The sequence below is a fragment of the Salvelinus fontinalis genome, chromosome 21 (assembly GCF_029448725.1).
Source record: "Salvelinus fontinalis isolate EN_2023a chromosome 21, ASM2944872v1, whole genome shotgun sequence".
NCBI classification, from domain to species: domain Eukaryota; kingdom Metazoa; phylum Chordata; class Actinopteri; order Salmoniformes; family Salmonidae; genus Salvelinus; species Salvelinus fontinalis.
This window is the reverse complement of record NC_074685.1, coordinates 3,582,787-3,610,223: the sequence shown is the minus strand read 5'-3', so window position 1 is coordinate 3,610,223 and position 27,437 is coordinate 3,582,787. Positions and strand designations below refer to the sequence as shown.

Here is a 27,437-nt window from a genome sequence, read left to right as displayed (position 1 = left end):
GCATTATAACAACAGGGGAGTAGCACTAGAGCATTATAACAACAGGGGAGTAGCACTAGAGCATTATAACAACAGGGGAGTAGCACTAGAGCATTATAACAACAGGGGAGTAGCACTAGAGCAATATAACAACAGGGGAGTAGCACTAGAGCATTATAACAACAGGGGAGTAGCACTAGAGCAATATAACAACAGGGGAGTAGCACTGGAGCAATATAACAACAGGGGAGTAGCACTAGAGCATTATAACAACAGGGGAGTAGCACTAGAGCATTATAACAACAGGGGAGTAGCACTAGAGCATTATAACAACAGGGGAGTAGCACTAGAGCAATATAACAACAGGGGAGTAGCACTAGAGCATTATAACAACAGGGGAGTAGCACTAGAGCATTATAACAACAGGGGAGTAGCACTAGAGCATTATAACAACAGGGGAGTAGCACTAGAGCATTATAACAACAGGGGAGTAGCACTAGAGCATTATAACAACAGGGGAGTAGCACTAGAGCATTATAACAACAGGGGAGTAGCACTAGAGCATTATAACAACAGGGGAGTAGCACTAGAGCATTATAACAACAGGGGAGTAGCACTAGAGCATTATAACAACAGGGGAGTAGCACTAGAGCATTATAATAACAGGGGAGTAGCACTAGAGCATTATAACAACAGGGGAGTAGCACTAGAGCATTATAACAACAGGGGAGTAGCACTAGAGCATTATAACAACAGGGGAGTAGCACTAGAGCAATATAACAACAGGGGAGTAGCACTAGAGCATTATAATAACAGGGGAGTAGCACTAGAGCATTATAACAACAGGGGAGTAGCACTAGAGCAATATAACAACAGTGATTATGTTTTGTCTGATTCAAACCAACACTGGTGTTCAGATTGGTTACTGAAATGAACCAACCTGACATTCCTCTACACTACCAGAGATAACTAACTACCAGTGGTGTTCCAGTGTAGATCAGAGTCTACCTAACTACCAGTGGTGTTCCAGTGTAGATCAGAGTCTACCTAACTACCAGTGGTGTTCCAGTGTAGATCAGAGTCTACCTAACTACCAGTGGTGTTCCAGTGTAGATCAGAGTTTACCTAACTACCAGTGGTGTTCCAGTGTAGATCAGAGTCTACCTAACTACCAGTGGCATTCCAGTGTAGATCAGAGTCTACCTAACTAAGAGTGGTGTTCCAGTGTAGATCAGAGTCTACCTAACTACCAGTGGTGTTCCAGTGTAGATCAGAGTCTACCTAACTACCAGTGGTGTTCCAGTGTAGATCATAGTCTACCTAACTACCAGTGGTGTTCCAGTGTAGATCAGAGTCTACCTAACTACCAGTGGTGTTCCAGTGCAGATCAGAGTCTACCTAACTACCAGTGGTGTTCCAGTGTAGATCAGAGTCTACCTAACTACCAGTGGTGTTCCAGTGTAGATCAGAGTATACCTAACTACCAGTGGTGTTCCAGTGTAGATCAGAGTCTACCTAACTACCAGTGGTGTTCCAGTGTAGATCAGAGTCTACCTAACTACCAGTGGTGTCCCAGTGTAGATCAGAGTTTACCTAACTACCATTGGCCAACACTGAGTCTGATAAGATCTGTCACATGGGCCAACATTGAATATACAACGCATTAGGTACACCTGCTCTTTCCATGACAGACTGACCAGGTGAATCCAGGTGAAAGGCTATGATCCCTTATTGATGTCACTTGTTAAATCCACTTCAAATATTGTAGTTGAAGGGGAGGAGACGGGTTAAAGAATGATTTTCAAGCCTTGAGACAATTGAGACATGGATTGTGTATGTGTGCCATTCAGAGGGTGAACGGGCAAGACAAAATATTTAAGTGCCTTTGAACAGGGTATGGTAGTAGGTGCCTGGCTCACCGGTTTGAGTGTGTCAAGAACTGCAAAACTGCTGTGTTTTTCACACTGAACAGGTTCCTGTGTGTATCAAGAATGGTCCACCGCCCAAAGGACATCCAGCCAACTGGACACCACTGTGGGAAGCATTGGAGTCAAAATGGGCCAGCATCCCTGTGGAATGCTTTCGACACCGTGTAGTCCATGTCTCGACGAATTGAGGCTGTTCTGAGGGCCAAATGGGGTGCAGCTCAATATAATGCTTTGTTCACACAGTGTATAGTAGGCTGCATAGATAGTCAATGAGCCACAGAATAACAAAGCAGTCTGTCTGCAGTTTGCTGAGGTAAACAGAGGCACTAGGCTGTACTAGACATCTAGCCACTGTCTGTAACAACCACAATAATCACCAGCAGTGGGTGTTGAATACAGATGGAGAAATACAATCAAATGTTATTGGTCACGTCTACATGGTTAGCAGATGTTATTGTGAATGTGGTGAAATGCTTATGCTTCTAGATCTGACAGTGCAGCAGTATCTAACAAGGTAATATCTAACAATTCCACAACAAAACCTAATACACACAATCTAGTAAAGGAATGGGATGAGAATATATAAGTACAAAATATATGGATGAGCAGTGACAGAGCGGCTAAGATGCAATAGATAGTAAATAATAGATAGTAAAGGATACAGTATACAGTATATACATATGAGATGAGTAATGTGAGATATGTAAACATTCATGATGGCTGTTTAACAATCTGATGGCCTTGAGATAGAAGCTGTTTTTCAGTCTCTCTGTCCCTGCTTTGATGCACCTGTCCTGACCTCGCCTTCTGGATGATAGCGGGGTGAACAGGCAGTGGCTCGGGTGGTTGTTGTCCTTGATGATCTTTATGGCCTTCCTGTGACATCGGGTGCTGTAGGTGTCCTGGAGGGCAGGTAGTTTGCCTCCGGTGATGCGTTGTGCAGACCTCACTACCCTCTGGAGAGCCCTGCGGTTGAGGGCGGTGCTGTTGCCGTACCAGGCAGTGATACAGCCCGACAGGATGCTCTCGATTGTGCATCTGTAAATGTTTGTGAGTGTTTTTGGTGGTTTTTGGTGACAAGCCGGATTTCTTCAGTCTCCTGCTGTGCCTTCTTCACAACGCTGTCTGTGTGCGTGGACCATTTCAGTTTGTCCGTGGTGTGTACGCCGAGGAACTTAAAACTTTCCACCTTCTCCACTAATGTCCCGTCGATGTAGATAAGGGGGGTGCTCCCATTGCTGTTTCCTCAAGTCCGCAATCATCTCTTTTGTTTTGCTGATGTTGAGTGAGAGGTTATTTTCCTGACACTACAATCTGAGGGCCCTCACCTCCTCCCTGTAGGCTGTCTTGTCATTTTCGGTAATCAAACCTACGACTGTTGTGTCATCTGCAAACTTGATGCTTAAGTTGGAGGTGTGCATGGCCACGCAGTCGTGGGTGAGCAGGGAGTACAGGAGAGGGCTGAGAACGCACCCTTGTGGGGCCCCAGTGTTGAGGATCAGGGGGGTGGAGATGTTGTTACCTACCCTCACCACCAGGGGGCGGCCCGTCAGGAAGTCCAGGACCCAGTTTCACAGGGCGGGGTCGAGGCCCAGGGTCTCGAGCTTAATGACGAGTTCGGAGAGTACTATGGTGTTGAATGATGAGCTGTAGTCGATGAACAGCATTCTTACTTAGGTATTCCTCTTGTACAGATGAGATAGGGCAGTGTGCAGTGTAATGGTGATTGCATCGTCTGTGGACCTATTGGGGTGGTAAGCAAATTGAATTGGGTCTAGGGTATCAGGTAGGGTGGAGGTGATATGGTCCTTGACTAGTCTCTCAAAGCACTTCATGATGACAGAAGTGAGTGGTACGGGGCGATAGTCATTTAGTTCAGTTACCTTTGCTTTTTTGGGTACAGGAACAATGGTGGCCATCTTGAAGCATGTGGGAACAGCAGACTGGGATAGGGATTGATTGAATATGTCCGTAAACACACCAGCCAGCTGGTCTGCGTATGTTCTGAGGATGCCGTCTGGGCCTGCAGCCTTGCGAGGGTTAACACTTTTAAATGTTTTACTCATGTTGACCATGGAGAAGGAGTCTTTGGTAGCGGGCCGCATCGGTGGCACTGTATTGTCATCAAAGCGCGCAAGTTTATTAATTTGCCTGGAAGCAAGACGTTGATGCCTCCGACAGGGCTGTAATCCGTGATTGTCTGTAGAACCTGCCACATACGTCTCGTGTTTGAGCCGTTGTATTGCGACTCCACTTTGTCTCTATACTGAAACTTTGCCTGTTTGATTGCCTTACGGATGGAATAACTACACTGTTTTATATTCGGCCATATTCCCAGTCGCCATGACTAAATGCGGTGGTACAGTACGTGCTTTTAGTTTTGCGCGAATGCTGCCATCAATCCACGGTTTCTGTTTAGGGTAGGTTTTAATAGTCACCGTGGGTACAACATCTCCTATACACTTCCTTATATACTCGCTCACCGAGTCAGCGTATACATCAATGTTTGTTCTCTGAGGCTACCCGTGACTTATCCCAGTCCAGGTGATCGAAGCAATCTTGAAGCGTGGAATCCGATTGGTCAGACCAGTGTTGGATAGACTTAAGCACGGGCGCTTCCTGTTTTAGTTTCTGCCTATAGGAGGGGAGCAACAAGATGGGAGTCATGGTCAGATTTGCCAAAAGGAAGGCGGGGGAGGGCCTTGTATGCATTGCAGAAGTTAGAGTAATAATGGTCGAGCGTGTTACTCGCTAGAGTATTCGATATGCTGATAGAAGTTAGGTAGCCTTGTTCTCAAATTAGCTTTGTTAAATCCCCAGCTACAATAAATGCAGCCTCTGGATATATCCAGTTTGCATAAAGTTCAGTGAAGTTCAGTGAAGTTCCTTGATGGCCGTCTTGGTATCCGCTTGCGGGGGGATATACACGGCTGTGACGATAACCGAGGAGAGTTCTATTGGGAGATAATACGGTCAGTATTTTATTGTGAGAAATTCTAGGTCAGGTGAACAAAAGGACTTGAGTTCCTGTATCTTGTTACAATTACACCATGAGTCATGAAACATACACCCCCGACTTTCTTCTTACTGGCGCGATGCACTGACAATCCCGTTGGCTGTACTGACTCCGACATCATGTCCCATCCACGTCAACAAGTGGAACATACCATTTATTTAGGCCTACATTGTGCATTTTCCTACGGGTTTGAAATGCTTTTAAAACAATGTGAATTTAAATTCCAACTCCACCCGTTGTATGATGTTTATCTTTACATCTCAATTCAGAAGGCTGTGAGCACCTCACTGACAAAATAAATGGGCCCATCCATGGAAATGCCCGTCCAACTGATTTGTTCTGGCGCCGGGTCTGGGTTATCTACTCAACACAAGAGGGCCAGGGCTAGGGCCCCTTGCAGCAGACAGCACTGTAGTGTTTAGTGTGGAGTGTGTATGTACTCACCACATCAGGGTCAGGGTTAGGGCCCCTTGCAGCAGACAGCACTGTAGTGTAGTGTTTAGTGTGGAGTGTGTATGTACTCACCGCATCAGGGTCAGGGTTAGGGCCCCTTGCAGCAGACAGCACTGTAGTGTAGTGTTTAGTGTGGAGTGTGTATGTACTCACCACATCAGGGTCAGGGCTAGGGCCCCTTGCAGCAGACAGCACTGTAGTGTTTAGTGTGGAGTGTGTATGTACTCACCACATCAGGGCCAGGGTTAGGGCCCCTTGCAGCAGACAGCACTGTAGTGTAGTGTTTAGTGTGGGGTGTGTATGTACTCACCACATCAGGGTCAGGGTTAGGGCCCCTTGCAGCAGACAGCACTGTAGTGTAGTGTTTAGTGTGGAGTGTGTATGTACTCACCGCATCAGGGTCAGGGTTAGGGCCCCTTGCAGCAGACAGCACTGTAGTGTAGTGTTTAGTGTGGAGTGTGTATGTACTCACCGCATCAGGGTCAGGGTTAGGGCCCCTTGCAGCAGACAGCACTGTAGTGTAGTGTTTAGTGTGGAGTGTGTATGTACTCACCACATCAGGGTCAGGGCTAGGGCCCCTTGCAGCAGACAGCACTGTAGTGTAGTGTTTAGTGTGGAGTGTGTATGTACTCACCACATCAGGGTCAGAGTTAGGGCCCCTTGCAGCAGACAGCACTGTAGTGTAGTGTTTAGTGTGGAGTGTGTATGTACTCACCACATCAGGGTCAGGGTTAGGGCCCCTTGCAGCAGACAGGAGGACCAGAGGAAGGGTGACAGGAGGTGTAGGGACGATGAAGCTCTGCCCACTGGGACATCTGCCCTATGGGGCTCTGCTGAGGGAGGGGCCGGGGAAGGGGTGGTCTCTGGAACACAGCCAATCATAACACAGCCAAATATAACAGAACAAGTCAGATACACATATCCAATCAGAACATAGCAGGTTAAAACACAGCCAATAAGAAGCCAACAGAAGATGGCAGGACATGTGACCATTGTTCTGTTCTGACATTGCACTTAGATATATCCATATAGCTCCATACAGTATATCTACAGCCACTATCCACTTGTCAACATATCCAATAACTCAATAAAGACAGCAGGGCATGCCAAGACATCTTCTAGAAGAGCAGAACATGACAGAGCATCTTCTACCAGAGCAGAACATGACAGAGCATCTTCTACCAGAGCAGAACATGACAGAGCATCTTCTACCAGAGCAGAACATGACAGAGCATCTTCTACCAGAGCAGAACATGACAGAGCATCTTCTAGAGGAGCAGAACATGACAGAGCATCTTCTAGAAGAGCAGAACATGACAGAGCATCTTCTAGAGGAGCTGAACATGACAGAACCTCTTCTAGAAGAGCAGAACATGACAGAGCATCTTCTACCAGAGCAGAACATGACAGAGCATCTTCTAGAGGAGCTGAACATGACAGAGCATCTTCTACCAGAGCAGAACATGACAGAGCATCTTCTACCAGAGCAGAACATGACAGAGCATCTTCTACCAGAGCAGAACATGACAGAACATCTTCTACCAGAGCTGAACATGACAGAACCTCTTCTACCAGAGCTGAACATGACAGAGCATCTTCTACCAGAGCAGAACATGACAGAACCTCTTCTACCAGAGCAGAACATGACAGAGCATCTTCTACCAGAGCAGAACATGACAGAGCATCTTCTACCAGAGCAGAACATGACAGAGCATCTTCTACCAGAGCAGAACATGACAGAGCATCTTCTACCAGAGCAGAACATGACAGAGCATCTTCTACCAGAGCAGAACATGACAGAACATCTTCTACCAGAGCAGAACATGACAGAGCATCTTCTACCAGAGCTGAACATGACAGAACCTCTTCTACCAGAGCTGAACATGACAGAGCATCTTCTACCAGAGCAGAACATGACAGAGCATCTTCTACCAGAGCTGAACATGACAGAACCTCTTCTACCAGAGCTGAACATGACAGAGCATCTTCTACCAGAGCAGAACATGACAGAACATCTTCTACCAGAGCAGAACATGACAGAGCATCTTCTACCAGAGCAGAACATGACAGAGCATCATCTAGAGGAGCTGAACATGACAGAGCATCTTCTACCAGAGCAGAACATGACAGAACCTCTTCTACCAGAGCAGAACTTACAGTATCCTAGATAGCAACCTCAACCCAACACCGAGCAACCTCTGAAAGATGTTAGGATCTATTGCCGTAAAGGCTAAGGTAGCTGAAATAGCTGAATCCAATAATTTGAAGGGGTGTCCACATATTTTTGTATATACAGTGCATGATGACAGTCTTTATTAATAATAACAGTATGTTACAGTAGTTAATGACAGACTATATTATTAATTACAGTACGTTACTGTAGTTAATGACAGACTATATTATTAATTACAGTATGTTACTGTAGTTAATGACAGACTATATTATTAATTACAGTACGTTACTGTAGTTAATGACAGACTATATTATTAATTACAGTATGTTACTGTAGTTAATGACAGACTATATTATTAATTACAGTACGTTACTGTAGTTAATGACAGACTACAGGGCCTTCGGAAAGTATTCAGATCCCTTGACTTGTTCTCCATTTTGTTACATTACAACATTATTATAAAATGGATTAAATCATTTTCCCCTCTAATAGTTGTTTCCCTTGTTCCCTTTTTCCCCTCATCAATCTACACACAATACCGCATAATGAAAATCAGGTTTATAGTATTGTTTTCAAATTCATCAAAAATGTAAAACTGAAATATGACATTTACATAAGTATTCAGACCCTTTACTCAGTACTTTGCTGAAGCACCTTTGGCAGCGATTACAGCCTTGAGTCTTCTTGGGTATGACGCTACAAGCTTGGCACACCTGTATTTGGGGAGTTTCTCCCGTTCCTCTCTGCAGATCCTCTCAAGCTCTGTCAGGTTGGATGGGGAGCATCGCTATACAGCTATTTTCAGGTCTCTCCAGAGATGTTCGATCGGGTTCAAGTCCAGGCTCTGGTTGGGCCAGTCAAGGATATTCAGAGACTTGTCCCAAAGCCACTCCTGCGTTGTCTTGGCTGTGTGCTTATGGTTGTTGTCCTGTTGGAAGGTGAACCTTCGCCCCAGTCTGAGGTCCTGAGCGCTCTGGAGCAGGTTTTCATCAAGTTTCTCTCTGTACATTACTCTGTTCATCTTTTCCTCGATCCTGACACCATCTAATTGGCCTCCATATAAGTCTTACAGAATCTCCAAGTGGACGGAGATATTGGAAATTTAATCAAAGCCTATTGCATGACAATTTCTTCTTAACTAAGACAAAATATTTCATAATTTACTTTTTTTCTGCACAACACACAGTACCAGTCAAAAGTTTGGACACACCTACTCATTCAAGGTTTTTTCTTAATTTTTTACTATTTTATATATTGTAGAATATTTGTGAAGACGTTAAAACTATGAAATAACACACATGGAATCATGTAGTAAACCAAAAAGTTTTAAACAAATCAAAATATATTTTATATTTGAGATTCTTCAAATAGCCACCCTTTGCCTTGATGACAGCTTTGCACACACCTGTCATTCTCTCAACCAGCTTCATGAGGTAGTCACCTGGAATGCATTTTAATTAACAGGTGTGCCTTGTTAAAAGTTCATTTGTGGAATTCCATTCCTCCTAAATGCGTTTGAGCCAATCAGTTGTGTTGAGACAAGGTCGGGGTGGTATACAGAAGATAGCCCTATTTGGTAAAAGACCAAATCCGTATTATGGCAAGAACAGCTCTAATAAGCAAAGAGAAACAATAGTCCATCATTACTTTAAGACATGAAGGTCAGTCAATCAGGAACATCTCAATAACTTTTAAGGTTTCTTCAAGTGAAGTTGCAAAAACCATGAAGCAATATGATGAATAAGTGACCGCCACATGAAAGGAGGACCCAGAGTTAGCTAAGGAAAATTCCATAGCGATAACTGCACCTCAGATTGCAGCCCAAATAAATGCTTCACAGAGATCAAGTAACAGACACATCTCCACATCAACTGTTCAGAGGAGACTGAATCAGGCCTTCATGGTCGAATTACTGCAAAGAAACCACTACTAAAGGACACCAATAATAAGAAGAGACTTCTTTTTTGGTTACTACATAATTCCATAATTCCATAGTTTTGATGCCTTCACTATTATTCTACAATGTAGAAAATAGTAAAAATAAAGAAAAACCTTGGAATGAGTAGCTGTGTCCAAACGGTTGACCGGTACTGTATGTTAGTATGTTGTATGTCACACATGCAGCTATCGAATATACGGGAATGTCTGCTCAATCCAAATTTACAACCAACTGATTGTAGCAATACCACAAAAATGGAGGAAGCAAGTTGAAAAGGGAGAAGGTAGGGAACTTATTTGCCTGCCCTATATGAAAAATACTAAATTGGCTGAAAGGAACTGGCATAAATAGAAAAATATAGCAGTTTCGTTTGAGGACAAACTGTTGACAGCTGCATCATACAGTTTGCAAAATGAATGGGAGGATATTTTTGATGTACCAATTCCATGACACATGGTTCAAGAAATGGTACAAAAAAACAACACTTGATTCAACACTTCAAGTTTCTCTATTTAAATTATTTTACAAAATTCTAGCCACCTACAGAATGCTATACTGTATATATGGGGCATCAATCTCAGCTCTGTAGATTTTGCTGCGAAGAGACAGAATCAAGAGGTCATTTATTCTGGTATTGCTCCTATGTAGATTGTCTCTGGTCACAGGCTCAGAAACGGTTAAACAAAATGACAACATTCAATTAAAATGGACCTTACAAATAGTTAATTGGGCGATTTGGAAAGACATAGTCAGTCAATAAATAATATAATAATACTAGTAGGAAAGGTTTTCATCTTTAGCTCACAATCTGTGGATACTATATGATTAGAATGGTTAAAATATATGAAAAACATCCCCGTTGAATAACATAAAGCACATGGAAACCAAACGAGGTCTATGATGATAGGTGGGATGGGCTGAGAGTGGCTGAGGGGTGGGATTAAAGAGCTGAGGTCTATGGTGATAGGTGGGATGGGCTGAGAGTGGCTGAGAGGTGGGATTAAAGAGCTGAGGTCTATGGTGATAGGTGGGATGGGCTGAGAGTGGCTGAGGGGTGGGACTAAAGAGCTGATGTTTGGTAATGTATTATTGTTATGTGACTGCTTTATATATAGAAGTACCATGTAAGTAAAATGTATGTAGCAGAAAAGCTGAAAAAATATCCAAATGTGTCCTCAGCTAGATACCTACTCAGCACCACCAGGTCAGCTAGATACCTCCTCAGCACCACCTGGTCAGCTAGATTCCTCCTCAGCACCACCAGGTCAGCAGATACCTCCTCAGCACCACCAGGTCAGCTAGATACCTCCTCAGCACCACCTGGTCAGCTAGATACCTCCTCAGCACCACCTGGTCAGCTAGATTCCTCCTCAGCACCACCAGGTCAGCAGATACCTCCTCAGCACCATTAGGTCAGCAGATACCTCCTCAGCACCACCAGGTCAGCTAGATACCTACTCAGCACCACCAGGTCAGCTAGATACCTCCTCAGCACCACCAGGTCAGCAAGATACCCCCTCAGCACCACCAGGTCAGCTAGAGACCTACTCAGCACCACCAGGTCAGCTAGATACCTCCTCAGCACCACCAGATCAGCTAGATACCTCCTCAGCACCACCAGGTCAGCTAGATACCTCCTCAGCACCACCAGGTCAGCAAGATACCTCCTCAGCACCACCAGGTCAGCTAGATACCTCCTCAGCACCACCAGGTCAGCAAGATACCTCCTCAGCACCACCAGGTCAGCTAGATACCTCCTCAGCACCACCAGGTCAGCTAGATACCTCCTCAGCACCACCAGGTCAGCTAGATACCCCCTCAGCACCACCAGGTCAGCTAGATACCTCCTCAGCACCACCATGTCAGCAAGATACCTCCTCAGCACCACCAGGTCAGCTAGATACCTCCTCAGCACCACCAGGTCAGCTAGATACCTCCTCAGCACCACCATGTCAGCAAGATACCTCCTCAGCACCACCAGGTCAGCTAGATACCTCCTCAGCACCACCAGGTCAGCTAGATACCTCCTCAGCACCACCTGGTCAGCTAGATTCCTCCTCAGCACCACCAGGTCAGCTAGATACCTACTCAGCACCACCAGGTCAGCTAGATACCTCCTCAGCACCACCAGGTCAGCTAGATACCTCCTCAGCACCACCGGGTCAGCTAGATACCTCCTCAGCACCACCAGGTCAGCTAGATACCTCCTCAGCACCACCAGGTCAGCTAGATACCTCCTCAGCACCACCAGGTTAGCTAGATACCTCCTCAGCACCACCAGGTCAGCAAGATACCTCCTCAGCACCACCAGGTCAGCTAGATACCTCCTCAGCACCACCAGGTTAGCTAGATACCTGCTCAGCACCACCAGGTCAGCAAGATACCTCCTCAGCACCACCAGGTCAGCTAGATACCTCCTCAGCACCACCTGGTCAGCTAGATTCCTCCTCAGCACCACCAGGTCAGCTAGATACCTCCTCAGCACCACCAGGTCAGCTAGATACCTCCTCAGCACCACCAGGTCAGCTAGATACCCCCTCAGCACCACCAGGTCAGCTAGATACCTCCTCAGCACCACCAGATCAGCTAGATACCTCCTCAGCACCACCAGGTCAGCTAGATACCTCCTCAGCACCACCAGGTCAGCTAGATACCTCCTCAGCACCACCAGGTCAGCTAGATACCTCCTCAGCACCACCAGGTCAGCTAGATACCTCCTCAGCACCACCAGGTCAGCAAGATACCTCCTCAGCACCACCAGGTCAGCTAGATACCTCCTCAGCACCACCAGGTCAGCTAGATACCTCTTCAGCACCACCATGTCAGCAAGATACCTCCTCAGCACCACCAGGTCAGCTAGATACCTCCTCAGCACCACCAGGTCAGCTGGATACCTCCTCAGCACCACCAGGTCAGCTAGATAACCTCCTCAGCACCACCAGGTCAGCTAGATACCTCCTCAGCACCACCAGGTCAGCTAGATACCTCCTCAGCACCACCAGGTCAGCTAGATACCTCCTCAGCACCACCAGGTCAGCAAGATACCTCCTCAGCACCACCAGGTTAGCTAGATACCTCCTCAGCACCACCGGGTCAGCTAGATACCTCCTCAGCACCACCAGGTCAGCTAAATACCTCCTCAGCACCACCGGGTCAGCTAGATACCTCCTCAGCACCACCAGGTCAGCTAGATAACTCCTCAGCACCACCGGGTCAGCTAGATAACTCCTCAGCACCACCGGGTCAGCTAGATACCCCCTCAGCACCACCGGGTTAGCTAGATACCTCCTCAGCACCACCAGGTTAGCTAGATACCTCCTCAGCACCACCGGGTCAGCTAGATACCTCCTCAGCACCACCGGGTTAGCTAGATACCTCCTCAGCACCACCAGGTCAGCTAGATACCTCCTCAGCACCACCAGGTCAGCTAGATAACCTCCTCAGCACCACCAGGTCAGCTAGATACCTCCTCAGCACCACCAGATCAGCTAGATACCTCCTCAGCACCACCAGGTCAGCTAGATACCCCCTCAGCACCACCAGGTCAGCTAGATACCTCCTCAGCACCACCAGGTCAGCTAGATAACCTCCTCAGCACCACCAGGTCAGCTAGATACCTCCTCAGCACCACCAGGTCAGCTAGATACCTCCTCAGCACCACCAGGTCAGCTAGATACCTCCTCAGCACCACCAGGTCAGCTAGATACCTCCTCAGCACCACCAGGTCAGCTAGATACCTCCTCAGCACCACCAGGTCAGCAAGATACCTCCTCAGCACCACCAGGTCAGCTAGATACCTCCTCAGCACCACCAGGTCAGCTAGATACCTCCTCAGCACCACCAGGTCAGCAAGATACCTCCTCAGCACCACCAGGTCAGCTAGATACCCCCTCAGCACCACCAGGTCAGCTAGATACCTCCTCAGCACCACCAGGTCAGCTAGATAACTCCTCAGCACCACCAGGTCAGCTAGATACCTCCTCAGCACCACCAGGTCAGCTAGATACCCCCTCAGCACCACCAGGTCAGCTAGATAACCTCCTCAGCACCACCAGGTCAGCTAGATACCTCCTCAGCACCACCAGGTCAGCAAGATACCTCCTCAGCACCACCAGGTCACCTAGATAACCTCCTCAGCACCACCAGGTCAGATAGATACCTCCTCAGCACCACCAGGTCAGCTAGATCAGGGCTACGACAACGTTTAGAAACGGGATTCCTGAGGAGAGGTTGGAGAACCACGGGATGTGTTGTAATGGCTACATACTGAGGAGCGGTTCTTGCTCGGTGGTGGAGGGGATCTGTTGGGGTCAGGGTTGGGGTTGGGGTTAGGGTCAGGGTTGGGTTGGGGTTGGGGTTGGGGTTGGGGTTGGGGTTGGGGTTAGGGTTAGGGTTGAGGTTGGGGTTGGTGTTAGGGTTTGGGGTTGAGGTTGGGGTTGGTGTTAGGGTTTGGGGTATGTACCAAGGCGCGGTTCTTGCTCGGTGGTGGAGGGGATCTGTTTGGGTTCGTCCATCCAGGGGGTGGCGTGCACCGCGACGCTCCAGTCACTCCAGGTGCCGATCTCCATGTCCTTAGTCGCCACCTGAATGATGTACTCCTTCCCTGCGTACGCATCCGTTATGGTGTGGGCCGTACTGTCTGACAACTCCACCTGAAACACACCAATCAGAGAGAAGCACCAGACAGCCAATCAGAAAGAGGAGGTTGAAACACAGGAAGTGTGATAATATTGATTAAAACAAAGTGACGTAATAAATGAGTAAAACCACAAACTAGCAACACTGCTGATGTGGACCATATGGTCAGCATTAGTAGACGGAGGCTCTTCAACACATTATGGAGAAAACAAAACTCATTTAGAGAAACACTATTACACTGGAAATAACCAGGTCTACACCTTTAGAAACACTATTACACTGGAAATAACCAGGTCGACACCTTTAGAAACACTATTACACTGGAAATAACCAGGTCTAAACCTTTAGAAACACTATTACACTGGAAATAACCAGGTCTACACCTTTAGAAACACTATTACACTGGAAATAACCAGGTCTACACCTTTAGAAACACTATTACACTGGAAATAACCAGGTCGACACCTTTAGAAACACTATTACACTGGAAATAACCAGGTCTACACCTTTAGAAACACTATTACACTGGAAATAACCAGGTCTACACCTTTAGAAACACTATTACACTGGAAATTGTAACGGCAGTCCTCCTCCTCTTCATCTGAAGAGGAGGAGTATTGAGGGAACCAAGGCGCAGCGTAGTGAAATTACATAATTTTATTAACGAAAACACGAACTTGACTAAACTAACAAAAACAACAAACGGTGTAGACAGACCTAGACGACGAACTTACATAAAACAAGAAGAACGCACGAATAGGAAACATAGGCTACACAAACCGAACAAACCGTAAACAGTCCCGCGTGGTGTACAGACACAGACACGGAAGACAATCACCCACCACGAACACTGTGACAACGCCTACCTAAATATGACTCTTAATTAGAGGAACGCCAAACACCTGCCTCTAATTAAGAGCCATACCAGGCAACCCAAAACCCAACATAGAAACAGAAAACATAGAATGCCCACCCAAACTCACGTCCTGACCAACTAACACATATAACAAACTAACAGAAATAGGTCAGGAACGTGACATAACCCCCCCCATAAGGTGCGAACTCCGGGCGCACCAACACAAAGTCTAGGGGAGGGTCTGGGTGGGCATCTGACCACGGTGGTGGCTCAGGCTCCGGGCGAGGTCCCCACCCCACCATAATCAATCCTAGCCTCCATCTCCCCCTAAAAATGTCCACCCTCAATCTACCCCCACAAAAACCTCTTGGTAACATCACTGACAGGGACAACACCGGGACAGAGAGATAGATCAAGACAGAGGGATAGCACAAGACAGAGGAATAGATCAGAATATAGAGGTAGCTCAGGATAGAGAGGGACATCAGGATAGAGGGGCAACTCCGGACTGAAGGGCAGCTCCGGACAGAGAGACAGCTCTGGACTGAGGGGCAGTTCTGGGTATATAGCCGTTTCTGGCTGAAGGGCAGCTCATGGCTAACTGACGAATCTGGACGCTCATGGCAGGCTGACGGCTCTCGACGCTCATGGCTGGCTGACGGCTCTCGACGCTCATGGCTGGCTGAAGGCTCTGGACGCTCATGGCTCACTGACGGCTCTCGACGCTCATGGCTGGCTGAAGGCTCTCGACGCTCATGGCTGGCTGACGGCTCTCGACGCTCATGGCTGGCTGACGGCTCTCGACGCTCATGGCAGGCTGACGGCTCTGGACGCTCATGGATCTCTGATGGCTCTGGCTGCTCATGGCTCGCTGGCGGCTCTGGCAGATCCTGTCTGGCTGGCGGCTCTGGCAGATCCTGTCTGGTTGGCGGCTCTGGCAGATCCTGTCTGGTTGGCGGCTCTGGCAGATCCTGTCTGGTTGGCGGCTCTAGCGGCTCCTGTCTGGCGGACGGCTCTGTAGGCTCATGGCAGACGGGCGGCTTTGCAGGCTCATGGCAGACGGGCGGCTTTGCAGGCTCATTGCAGACGGATGGCTCAGACGGCGCTGGGGAGACGGATGGCTCAGATGGCGCTGGGGAGACGGATGGCTCAGATGGCGCTGGGGAGACGGATGGCTCAGATGGCGCTGGGGAGACGGATGGCTCTGGCCGGATAAGGCGCACTGTAGACCTGGTGCGTGGTGCCGGAACTGGAGGCACCGGATTAAGGACACGCACCTTCATGCTAGTGCGGGGAGCAGGGACAGGGCACACTGGACTCTCAAAGCCTACTCTATACCTGGTGCGTGGTACCGGCACTGGTGGCACCGGGCTGAGGGCAAGCACATCAGGATTAGTAGGGGGAGAAGAAACAGTGTGTACAGGGCTCTGGAGACGCACAGGAGGCTTAGTGCGTGGTGCCGGAACTGGAGGCACCGAACTGGATACACGCACTACAGGGAGAGTGCATGGAGAAGGAACAGGGCTCTGGAAACGCACTGGTAGCCTAGTGCGTAGTGTAGGCACTGTAGGTACTAGGCTGGGGCGGGGAGGTGGCGCCGGAAATACCGGACCGTGCAGGCGTACTGGCTCTCTTGAGCATTGAGCCTGCCCAACCTTACCTGTTTGAATGCTCCCGGTCGCCCGACCAGTGCGGGGAGGTGGAATAACCCGCACCGGGCTATGTAGGCGAACCGGGGAAACCATGCGTAAGGCAGGTGCCATGTATGCCGGCCCGAGGAGACGCACTGGAGACCAGACACGTTGAGCCGGCCTCATGACACCTGGCTCAATGCCCAATCTAGACCTACCAGTGCGGGGAGGTGGAATAATCCGCACTGGGCTATGCACTCGTACAGGAGACACCGTGCGCTCTACTGCGTAACACGGCGCCTGCCCGTACTCCCGCTCTCCACGGTAAGCCTGGGAAGTGGGCGCAGGTCTCCTACCTGCCCTTGGCCCACTACCTCTTAGCCCCCCCCCAAGACATTTTTGGGTGTTACTCACGGGCTTTTTGGGCTTCCGTGCAAGACGCGTCCCCTCATAACTCCGGTTCCCTTCTCCGGTTGCCTCTGCTCTCCTCAGTGCCTCCAGCTGTTCCCATGGGAGGCGATCCCTACCAGCCAGGATCTCCTCCCATGTGTAGCAACCTTTCCCGTCCAATACATCGTCCCAAGTCCATTCCTCCTTCTTTTTCTGTCCCTTACTCCGTTTACTCCGCTGCTTGGTTCTGGAGATTTGGTGGGTGATTTTGTAACGGCAGTCCTCCTCCTCTTCATCTGAAGAGGAGGAGTATTGAGGGAACCAAGGCGCAGCGTAGTGAAATGACATAATTTTATTAACGAAAACACGAACTTGACTAAACTAACAAAAACAACAAACGGTGTAGACAGACCTAGACGACGAACTTACATAAAACAAGAAGAACGCAGGAATAGGAAACATAGGCTACACAAACCGAACAAACCGTAAACAGTCCCGCGTGGTGTACAGACACAGACACGGAAGACAATCACCCACCACGAACACTGTGACAACGCCTACCTAAATATGACTCTTAATTAGAGGAACGCCAAACACCTGCCTCTAATTAAGAGCCATACCAGGCAACCCAAAACCCAACATAGAAACAGAAAACATAGAATGCCCACCCAACCTCACGTCCTGACCAACTAACACACATAACAAACTAATAGAAATAGGTCAGGAACGTGACAGAAATAACCAGGTCGACACCTTTAGAAACACTATTACACTGGAAATAACCAGGTCTACACCTTTAGAAACACTATTACACTGGAAATAACCAGGTCTACACCTTTAGAAACACTATTACACTGGAAATAACCAGGTCGACACCTTTAGAAACACTATTACACTGGAAATATCCAGGTCTAAACCTTTAGAAACACTATTACACTGGAAATAACCAGGTCGACACCTTTAGAAACACTATTACACTGGAAATAACCAGGTGGACACCTTTAGAAACACTATTACACTGGAAATAACCAGGTCTACACCTTTAGAAACACTATTACACTGGAAATAACCAGGTGGACACCTTTAGAAACACTATTACACTGGAAATAACCAGGTCTACACCTTTAGAAACCCTATTACACTGGAAATAACCAGGTGGACACCTTTAGAAACACTATTACACTGGAAATAACCAGGTCTACACCTTTAGAAACACTATTACACTGGAAATAACCAGGTCGACACCTTTAGAAACACTATTACACTGGAAATAACCAGGTGGACACCTTTAGAAACCCTATTACACTGGAAATAACCAGGTCTAAACCTTTAGAAACACTATTACACTGGAAATAATATAATATAATAATAACCAGGTCGACACCTGTCTGTGAGTAGGAAACAACGTGTCGTTTTAACTCTGCTCTCAGGCTGCTGCTCTCCTTCCGTCACCACTTCCCCTGTCATCACGAATAGCCTGACCACTTGAACCAAAGGTTTTTCATTTATCAAATAATGGGAACATGTGGGAATTGAGGATTAAAACCAAACAACGACCAACAATACATGTTGAGTGTCACTGAATACTGCAAGGAAAGAAATGCCGGTGTTACAACCTAAAGAGAAGAAGAAAGGATGGAATAACTTCAGAGCTGTTACGTTGAGGGAGAGCTCCTTCAAGGGGCCACGGCAGTCATGTTCATCTCATTATCAAGAAGAGAGGATGGAATAAGTTCAAAACATTAGGAACACCTGCTCTTTCCATGACATAGACTGACCAGGTGAATCCAGGTGAAACCTATGATCCCTTAAATTCACTTCAATCAGTATAGATGAAGGGGAGGAGTCAGGTTAAATAAGGATTTTTAAGCCTTGAGACAATTGAGATATGGATTGTGTATGTGTAATTCAGAGGGTGAATGGGCAAGACTAAATGTTTAATTGCCGTTGAACAGGGTCTGGTAGTAGGTGCCAGACGCATCTGTTTGAGTGTGTCAAGAACTGCAACGCTGCTGGGTTTTTCACACTCAACAGTTTCCTGTGTGTATCAAGAATGGTCCACCACCCAAAGGACGTCCAGCCAACTTTACACAACCGTGGGAAGCATTTTTAGTCAAAATGGGCCAGCATCCCTGTGGAACGCTTTCGACACCTTGTACAGTCCATGCCCTGATGAATTGAGGCTCCTCTGAGGACAAAAGGGGGTGCTACTCAGTCATGGGAAGGTGTTCTTAATGTTTTGTACACTCAGTGTAAGACCAGGTCCACAGTCAACCCAGCTATGGTTTTGTTAATCCTTAGCTACAGTTCTGTATGTATGGTGCGGACATCTCAGCAGTCTATAACTCATTGTAATGGAAAACTAGGAGTCATGGTTGAACATCAGTCAGAGAGACACAGCTCTATTATTCTTACAAATATTTACGTTCTCTCTCTGTTTTGTGTTTATTCACTGGGGACAAGCAATTCATTTTGCTTTTACTAAATGTCATCTAAATATACAATAACGAAACTTAAAATGGAAAAAAAATGGTTATTTAACGTTGTACAACCAGTTGGAAAAACAACAGATTAAAACGTAGACCTTCAGATTGGATGTTGTTACTCGTTCTTTCAAAGCGTGTCTTCATGTGAGAGCTGTGTCTTTATGTCAGAGCTGTGTCTTTATGTGAGAGCTGTGTCTTTATGTGAGAGCTGTGTCTTTATGTGAGAGCTGTGTCTTTATGTGAGAGCTGTGTCTTTATGTGAGAGCTGTGTCTTTATGTGAGAGAGCTGTGTCGTTATGTGAGAGCTGTGTCTTTATGTGAGAGAGCTGTGTCTTTATGTGAGAGAGCTGTGTCTTCATATGAGGGCTGTGTCTTTATGTGAGAGAGCTGTGTCTTTATGTGAGAGCTGTTTCTTCATGTGAGAGCTGTTTCTTCATGTGAGAGCTGTGTCTTTATGTGAGAGCTGTGTCTTTATGTGAGAGCTGTGTCTTCTTGTGAGAGCTGTGTCTTCTTGTGAGATTGCTGTGTCTTCATGAGAGAGCTGTGTCTTCATGAGAGAGCTGTGTCGTTATGTGAGAGCTGTGTCTTTATGTGAGAGCTGTGTCTTCATATGAGGGCTGTGTCTTTATGAGATAGATGTGTCTTTATGTAGGAGCTGTGTCTTTATGTGAGAGCTGTGCCTTTATGAGATAGATGTGTCTTTATGTGAGAGCTGTGTCTTCTTGTGAGAGCTGTGTCTTTATGAGAGAGCTGTGTCTTCTTGTGAGAGCTGTGTCTTTATGTGAGGGCTGTGTCTTTATGTGAGAGCTGTGTCTTTATGTGAGAGCTGTGTCTTTATGTAAGAGCTGTGTCTTTATGTGAGAGATGTGTCTTTATGAGAGAGCTGTGTCTTTATGTGAGAGATGTGTCTTTATGAGAGAGCTGTGTCTTTATGTGAGAGCTGTGTCTTTATGTGAGAGCTGTGTCTTTATGTGAGAGCTGTGTCTTTATGTGAGAGCTGTGTCTTTATGTGAGAGCTGTGTCTTTATATGAGAGCTGTGTCTTTATATGAGAGAGCTGTGTCTTTATGTGAGAGCTGTGTCTTTATGTAAGAGCTGTGTCTTTATGTAAGAGCTGTGTCTTTATGTGAGAGCTGTGTCTTTATATGAGAGAGCTGTGTCTTTATGAGAGAGCTGTGTCTTTATGTGAGAGCTGTGTCTTCATATGAGAGAGCTGTGTCTTTATGAGAGAGCTGTGTCTTTATGTGAGAGCTGTGTCTTTATATGAGAGAGCTGTGTCTTTATGTGAGAGCTGTTACTTCATGTGAGAGGTGTGTCTTTTTAAGATAGCTGTGTCTTTATGTGAGAGCTATGTCTTCATATGAGGGCTGTGTCTTTATGTAAATAAGTGAGAACTGTGTCTTTATGTAAGAGCTGTGTCTTTATGAAAGAGCGTTGTCCATCAACGTCCCACCTAGTTCATGACTTCATATATCAATAATACAGTATACTGTCCAGGAAGACATGTGAGCCCTGTCCTCTGTAATATAACTAGCTCAGTCAATACATAGACTAACATTCTGCAAACACATTAAACCAGTGATGGAGGGAATCTGATCTCTGATCAGGGCATCATGGCAGAACTCAGTACAATTTAGACAGGATTCATCTAGAGGAAATGTTTATGCATTGTTATTGAGGGGAATGTTTATGCAGACTGTATAAAGGGAAAGGGGATATTTCACATTGTTCAACATGCTGTGTACATACAGTAGTACATTCACCCTGCTACGAGTAGGGATAGAAAGGCTCTGATGGGGGGTCTGTATCTACTGGTCTCTGATGAGGGGTCTGTATCTACTGGTCTCTGATGAGGGGTCTGTATCTACTGGTCTCTGATGAGGGGTCTGTATCTACTGGTCTCTGATGGGGGGTCTGTATCTACTGGTCTCTGATGAGGGGTCTGTATCTATAACTCACTGGTCTCTGATGAGGGGTCTGTATCTACTGGTCTCTGATGGGGGGTCTGTATCTACTGGTCTCTGATGAGGGGTCTGTATCTACTGGTCTCTGATGAGGAGTCTGTATCTATAACTCACTGGTCTCTGATGAGGGGTCTGTATCTACTGGTCTCTGATGAGGGGTCTGTATCTATAACTCACTGGTCTCTGATGAGGGGTCTGTATCTATAACTCACTGGTCTCTGATGGGGGGTCTGTATCTACTGGTCTCTGATGAGGGGTCTGTATCTACTGGTCTCTGATGAGGGGTCTGTATCTACTGGTCTCTGATGGGGGGTCTGTATCTACTGGTCTCTGATGGGGGGTCTGTATCTACTGGTCTCTGATGAGGGGTCTGTATCTACTGGTCTCTGATGAGGGGTCTGTATCTACTGGTCTCTGATGAGGGGTCTGTATCTATAACTCACTGGTCTCTGATGAGGGGTCTGTATCTATAACTCACTGGTCTCTGATGAGGGGTCTGTATCTACTGGTCTCTGATGAGGGGTCTGTATCTATAACTCACTGGTCTCTGATGGGGGGTCTGTATCTACTGGTCTCTGATGAGGGGCCTGTATCTACTGGTCTCTGATGAGGGGTCTGTATCTACTGGTCTCTGATGAGGGGTCTGTATCTACTGGTCTCTGATGAGGGGTCTGTATCTACTGGTCTCTGATGAGGGGTCTGTATCTACTGGTCTCTGATGAGGGGTCTGTATCTATAACTCACTGGTCTCTGATGAGGGGTCTGTATCTATAACTCACTGGTCTCTGATGAGGGGTCTGTATCTACTGGTCTCTGATGAGGGGCCTGTATCTATAACCCACTGGTCTCTGATGAGGGGTCTGTATCTATAACTCACTGGTCTCTGATGAGGGGTCTGTATCTACTGGTCTCTGATGAGGGGTCTGTATCTACTGGTCTCTGATGAGGGGCCTGTATCTATAACCCACTGGTCTCTGATGAGGGGTCTGTTTCTATAACTCACTGGTCTCTGATGAGGGGTCTGTATCTACTGGTCTCTGATGAGGGGTCTGTATCTATAACTCACTGGTCTCTGATGAGGGGTCTGTATCTACTGGTCTCTGATGAGGGGTCTGTATCTACTGGTCTCTGATGAGGGGTCTGTATCTACTGGTCTCTGATGAGGGGTCTGTAGCTATAACTCACTGGTCTCTGATGAGGGGTCTGTATCTACTGGTCTCTGATGAGGGGCCTGTATCTACTGGTCTCTGATGAGGGGTCTGTATCTACTGGTCTCTGATGAGGGGTCTGTATCTACTGGTCTCTGATGAGGGGTCTGTATCTATAACTCACTGGTCTCTGATGAGGGGTCTGTATCTACTGGTCTCTGATGAGGGGTCTGTATCTACTGGTCTCTGATGAGGGGTCTGTATCTATAACTCACTGGTCTCTGATGAGGGGTCTGTATCTATAACTCACTGGTCTCTGATGAGGGGTCTGTATCTACTGGTCTCTGATGAGGGGTCTGTATCTATAACTCACTGGTCTCTGATGAGGGGTCTGTATCTACTGGTCTCTGATGAGGGGTCTGTATCTACTGGTCTCTGATGAGGGGTCTGTATCTACTGGTCTCTGATGAGGGGTCTGTATCTACTGGTCTCTGATGAGGGGTCTGTATCTACTGGTCTCTGATGAGGGGTCTGTATCTACTGGTCTCTGATGAGGGGTCTGTATCTATAACTCACATGTTGCCACTGGTCTCTGATGAGGGGTCTGTATCGTAGGAAGTACTTCAGGGGGAAGATCTCTACATCAGGCCAGGTAGAGGGACTGTTCCATGTGACCTCCAGACGACGCACGTTGCTGGGGATGGGAGTGGCCACCACCCTTTCAGGGGGGTCTGGTTTCACTACAGGGGAGAGAGATGGGTGAGGGGTCACATCACCACAATACATTATGTAGAGAGATGGGTGAGGGGTCACATCACCACAATACATTATGTAGAGAGATGGGTGAGGGGCCACATCACCACAATACATTATGTAGAGAGATGGGTGAGGGGCCACATCACCACAATACATTATGTAGAGAGATGGGTGAGGGGCCACATCACCACAATACATTATGTAGAGAGATGGGTGAGGGGCCACATCACCACAATACATTATGTAGAGAGATGGGTGAGGGGCCACATCACCACAATACATTATGTAGAGAGATGGGTGAGGATACACATCACCACAATACATTATGTAGAGAGATGGGTGAGGGGCCACATTACCACAATACATTATGTAGTGATATTTGGCTGGTGAGGGGAGCTGACATCATGGTCTCTGAGTGAAATCTGGCTGGTGAGGGGAGCTGACATCATGGTCTCTGAGTGATATGTGGCTGGTGAGGGGAGCTGACATCACGGTTGTAATGAAGTCAGCGCTACGGTGGTCTACGTACCTATGTTGAACTCTTCAAAGCTGATGGTGGTGGAGGCTTTCCCCAGGGCGTTAACGGCCGTGACGTTGACTCTGTAAGGGTAGCTACTGAACACCTCGGGGAACTGAACGTGACAGCGGTTCTTATGGACCAAATCCCTGGTTACTTCTAGGGACTCCTGGTTGTGTCTGACAGGAGAGAGAGGAGAGAGGGGGGAGGATGACAGAGAGAGGGGAGGATGACAGAGAGAGGGGAGGATGACAGAGAGAGGGGAGGATGACAGAGAGAGGGGAGGATGACAGAGAGAGGGGAGGATGACAGAGAGAGGGGAGGATGACAGAGAGAGGGGAGGATGACGGAGAGAGGGGAGGATGACGGAGAGAGGGGAGGATGACAGAGTGGTGGGGAGGATGACAGAGAGATGGGAGGATGACAGAGAGGAGGGGATAATGACAGAGAGGGGGGATGATGACACAGAGAGGGGGGATGATGACAGAGAGGGGGGGAGAATGACAGAGAGGTGGGGAGGATGACAGAGTTGTGGGGAGGATGACAGAGAGGAGGGGAGGATGACAGAGAGGAGGGGATGATGACAGAGGGGGGAGGATGACAGAGTTGTGGGGATGATGACAGAGAGGAGGGGATGATGACAGAGAGGTGGGGAGGATGACAGAGTTGTGGGGAGGATGACAGAGAGGAGGGGATGATGACAGAGAGGGGGGAAGATGACAGAGAGGGGGGAGGATGACAACGTTAATGAACAAAGTATAGACATGGAGAGAAAAATGCATCGCACTTCTCTGTATGTGGTCTTATTGTAGTCGGAGTCTTATTATGCTGTAGGAGTTGAGGTCTTATTATGTTAGAGAAGGAGATATTGTCTTATTATGTTACAGAAGGAGATGTCTTATTATGTTAGAGAAGGAGATGTCTTATTATGTTGGAGAAGGAGATATTGTCTTATTATGTTACAGAAAGAGATATTGTCTTATTATGTTAGAGAAGGAGATGTCTTATTATGTTAGAGAAGGAGATATTGTCTTATTATGTTAGAGAAGGAGATATTGTCTTGTTATGTTAGAGAAGGAGATGTCTTGTTATGTTAGAGAAGGAGATGTTGTCTTGTTATGTTAGAGAAGGAGATGTTGTCTTGTTATGTTAGAGAAGGAGATGTCTTATTATGTTAGAGAAGGAGATGTCTTATTATGTTAGAGAAGGAGATGTCTTATTATGTTAGAGAAGGAGATGTTGTCTTGTTATGTTAGAGAAGGAGATGTCTTATTATGTTAGAGAAGGAGATGTTGTCTTATTATGTTAGAGAAGGAGATATTGTCTTATTATGTTAAAGAAGGAGATGTCTTATTATGTTAGAGAAGGAGATGTTGTCTTGTTATGTTAGAGAAGGAGATGTTATCTTACCACTAAACTAGATTGAATGAAATGATAACTTCCTTCACACTGCAACTTTTTCTAACAGACAATCCAGCCATTGTGATTGTGGTGGTGTCAGTATCTAAGGGCCTTTGAACCAGGGTGCTGACAGGCTTTCTGAGATCTCTATAGGAGACAGAGGCTGTGCCATTATAGTGGGTGGTAGTGTGGGTTGTAGTGTGGGTTGACCCTTATAGAGGGTGGTAGTGGGGGTTAATGAGGCTCAGAGTGTGGGTTGTAGTGGGGGTTGACCATTATAGTGGGTCATAGAGTGGGTTGACCCTTATAGTGGGTGGTAGTGGGGGTTGACCCTTATAGAGGGTGGTAGTGGGGGTTGACCCTTACAGCGGGTTGTAGAGTGGGTTGACCCTTATAGAGGGTGGTAGTGGGGGTTGACCCTTACAGCGGGTTGTAGAGTGGGTTGACCCTTATAGAGGGTGGTAGTGTGGGGTGACCCTTATAGAGGGTGGTAGTGGGGGTTAACCCTTATAGCGGGTGGTAGAGTGGGTTGACCCTTATAGTGGGTTGTAGTGGGGGTTGACCCTTATAGAGGGTGGTAGTGTGGGTTGACCCTTATAGAGGGTGGTAGTGTGGGTTGACCCTTATAGAGGGTGGTAGTGTGGGTTGACCCTTATAGAGGGTGGTAGTGTGGGTTAACCCTTATAGAGGGTGGTAGTGGGGGTTGACCCTTATAGAGGGTGGTAGTGTGGGTTAACCCTTATAGAGGGTGGTAGTGTGGGTTGACCCTTATAGAGGGTGGTAGTGTGGGTTAACCCTTATAGAGGGTGGTAGTGTGGGTTGACCCTTATAGAGGGTGGTAGTGGGGGTTGACCCTTATAGAGGGTGGTAGTGTGGGTTGACCCTTATAGAGGGTGGTAGTGTGGGTTGACCCTTATAGAGGGTGGTAGTGGGGGTTGACCCTTACAGCGGGTTGTAGAGTGGGTTGACCCTTATAGAGGGTTGTAGTGTGGGTTGACCCTTATAGAGGGTGGTAGTGGGGGTTGACCCTTACAGCGGGTTGTAGAGTGGGTTGACCCTTATAGAGGGTGGTAGTGGGGGTTGACCCTTATAGAGGGTGGTAGTGGGGGTTGACCCTTACAGCGGGTTGTAGTGTGGGTTGACCCTTATAGAGGGTTGTAGTGGGGGTTAACCTCTCTTGGGTACGTTAGACGTTAGCATCCCACCTCTTCAACAGCCAGTGAAACTGCTTGGCACCAAATTCAAATACAGAAATACTCATTATAAAAATTCAGAAAACAAAACATATTTTACATACTGTAGGTTTAAAGATGAACTTCTTGTGAATACAACCACGGTGTCAGATTTAGAAATGTTTTCCGGCGATTTCCTTACGATTATGAGAACATAGGCCACTAGACAAATCATTATAAACTGTAGCCAGCCAGGTAGAACAGTTACACAATTTAGAAATAGAGATCAAATGAATCCCTTACCTTTGATGATCTACATATGGTTGCACTAAGCAGACATTCATTTACTCAATAAATGTTATTTATGTTCGATAAAGTCTCTTTATACCCGTTTTCTTCAGTAATCCACAGGCTCAAACAAAGTAAAAATGGAAAGACAAAAAAATCCCAACTGTATCCGTAAAGTTCATAGAAACATGTCAAACGATGTTTAAATTCAATCCTCAGGTTGTTTTTAGCCTAAATAATCGATAATATTTCAACCGGACAATGATGTCGTCAATATAAAATGTAAACAAGAAACGCTATCTCTCGGTCGCGCGCAGGAAAAAGCTCTGTGACACGGCAGGGTCCACTCATTCAGACTGCTCTTACTTCTTCATTTTTCAGAAAACAAGCCTGAAACATTTTCTGAAGACTGTTGACATCTAGTGGAAGGAATAGGAACTGCAGTTTGAGTCCTAAGTCAATGGATACTGTAATGGCATTGAATAGAAAACTACAAAACCCCCCCAAAAACTACTTCCTGAATGGATTTTTCTCAGGTTTTCGCCTGCCAAATCAGTTCTGTTATACTCACAGACACTATTTTAACAGTTTTGGAAACTTTAGAGTGTTTTCTATCCAAAATCTACCAGTTATATGCATATCATATATTCTGGGCCCGAGATGTAGGCAGTTTAATTTGGGCATTCTATTCATCCAAAATTCC

General features: G+C 46.8%; 1 protein-coding gene across 1 annotated transcript in view; it reads right to left on the bottom strand.

Moving 5' to 3' along the window:
* The window catches only part of LOC129818055 (ciliary neurotrophic factor receptor subunit alpha-like), a 358,244-nt gene that overhangs the window by 9,373 nt on the left and 321,434 nt on the right, over positions 1 to 27,437 (bottom strand). Inside the window, exons 5-8 of the mRNA XM_055873591.1 lie at positions 23,886 to 24,052; positions 23,177 to 23,340; positions 13,951 to 14,140; positions 6,092 to 6,239 (exon numbers count right to left, since the gene is read on the bottom strand). Of these exons, the coding sequence (XP_055729566.1) occupies positions 6,092 to 6,239; positions 13,951 to 14,140; positions 23,177 to 23,340; positions 23,886 to 24,052 (669 nt within the window). The remainder of the gene's footprint in view (positions 1 to 6,091; positions 6,240 to 13,950; positions 14,141 to 23,176; positions 23,341 to 23,885; positions 24,053 to 27,437) is intronic.